The 1,811-nt window shown below is 46.2% G+C and overlaps 1 protein-coding gene across 2 annotated transcripts in view; it reads right to left on the minus strand.

Moving 5' to 3' along the window:
* Positions 1-1,811, minus strand: part of CCDC47 (coiled-coil domain containing 47) — a 34,334-nt gene that overhangs the window by 14,141 nt on the left and 18,382 nt on the right. For both annotated transcript variants that reach the window (XM_011997056.1, XM_011997057.1), the window contains 2 exons: positions 1,340-1,461; positions 1,036-1,101 (listed from right to left, as the gene is read on the minus strand). In XM_011997056.1, coding sequence (XP_011852446.1) covers positions 1,036-1,101; positions 1,340-1,461 — 188 coding nt within the window. The remainder of the gene's footprint in view (positions 1-1,035; positions 1,102-1,339; positions 1,462-1,811) is intronic.

The raw sequence follows: 1,811 nt of genomic DNA on the forward strand, positions 1-1,811 counted from the left end.
CCCAGGCTGGAGTGCAGTGGCTGGATCTCAGCTCACTGCAAGCTCCGCCTCCTGGGTTCACGCCATTCTCCTGTCTCAGCCTCTTGAGTAACTGGGACTACAAGCACCTGCCGCCTCGCCCGGCTAGTTTTTTGACAGGGTTTCACTGTGTTAGCCAGGATGGTCTCGATCTCCTGACCTCGTGATCCACCCTTCTCGGCCTCCCAAAGTGCTGGCTGGGATTACAAGCTTGAGCCACCGCGCCTGGCCAACATACTGATTTAATAAAGGAAAGAAGATATACCAAACATAAGGTCCTCAGATCATGACTGGAGCTTATTCAGCCAGAAATGTATTATTTGAAGCAAAACTTATTTGAGAAGAAACCCAGCTTTCTGCCAAAGATAAAAACATATACAAGGAGCCAAGTTACCCATGAGGGCTACTACCTGTCACAATTGCTTTGCCCTCTATCGTCAACGCTAAGTCAATTGATCTGTGTGGTGATACAGTATCACCTCTTTCCCATCAAAAGGCCCATGAAGGCCCCCTGACAACTGCACAGAGTGGAAGATGATGCTCTGTCCAAGGAGAAAAAGGGTACATTTTTTTTGTCAAGGGACATAAATTGCCAGAAACTAAAAACACAATCCAGACAGAAATGGAAAAAGCTCTAGGAAATAATTCAGTTTGGGCCAAGCGTGATGGCTCACATCTATAATCCCAGCACTTTGGGAGACCAAAGTGGGTGAATCACTTGAGGTCAGGAGTTCGAGACCAGCCTGGCCAACATGGTGAAATCCCGACTCTACTGAAAACACAAAAATTAGCCAGGTGTGGTGGTGGGCGTCTGTAATCTCAGCTACTTGGGAGGCTGCGGCAGGAGAATTGCTTGAACATGGGAGGCAGAGGTTGCAGTGAGCCAAGATCGTGACATTGCACTCCACCCTGAGCAACAGGGTGAGATGCCATCAAAAAAAAAGAAAGGAAAAAAAAAGAAGAAAGAAAAAAAATAATTTGGTCTGTACAGAGAAAACCAGCGGGAAGAATACATACCACTTGATCACTCACTGGTCTCATCATCCGGGCCAGGACATTCAGTAAGTCTTGTCTCTTGAGGAACTGAAAAAAAATGAGAGAAGCAAGTAAATTCAATTGCAACTCCTACTTAGTATAAAAAAAGGGCCTTGGAGGAGAATAAAATGCTTCATCAAATATACTTTACGACACATTTGCCAGTTAGCATAAGTATCACTTTTAGACCTCATTTTAAGTCAAATATGAAGGGATAAGATGCTGAATTGGGGGGCTGGGAATCACAGCTGGACAAAATATATCGTACAAGAAGTTTCCTACTTACCCTCAGCTGGATAAGCATGCCCTCACAGCACACTCGACCAGAACACCATAGGTTATAGATGTGCTCATTCTCCTGGTTCAGTTTTCCTGTGCTTGTGGCTTCTTTGTTAGTTCCATCATCCCCTAGGGGTAAAACCACTTAATGTGACTCAACAGAAAATGTCAAGGCCAGGCCGGGGGCGGTGGCTCATGCCTGTAATCCCAGCACTTTGGGAGGCTGAGGAGGGTAGATCACGAGGTCAGGAGTTCGAGACCAGCCTGGCCAGCATGGTGAAACCCCGTCTCTTACATAAAAAAAAAAATATATAAAAAATTAGCCAGGCATGGTGGCGTGTACCTGTAGTTCCAGCTACTCGGGACGCTGAGGCAGGAGAATAGCTTGAACCCAGCAGGTGGAGGTTGCAGTGAGCTGAAATCGCATCACTGCACTCCAGCCTGGATGACAGAGCGAGAATCCGTCTCAAAAAAAAAAA

This window comes from Mandrillus leucophaeus, unplaced genomic scaffold (genome assembly GCF_000951045.1).
Source record: "Mandrillus leucophaeus isolate KB7577 unplaced genomic scaffold, Mleu.le_1.0 Scaffold530, whole genome shotgun sequence".
In the NCBI taxonomy this organism is placed as follows: Eukaryota; Metazoa; Chordata; class Mammalia; order Primates; family Cercopithecidae; genus Mandrillus; species Mandrillus leucophaeus.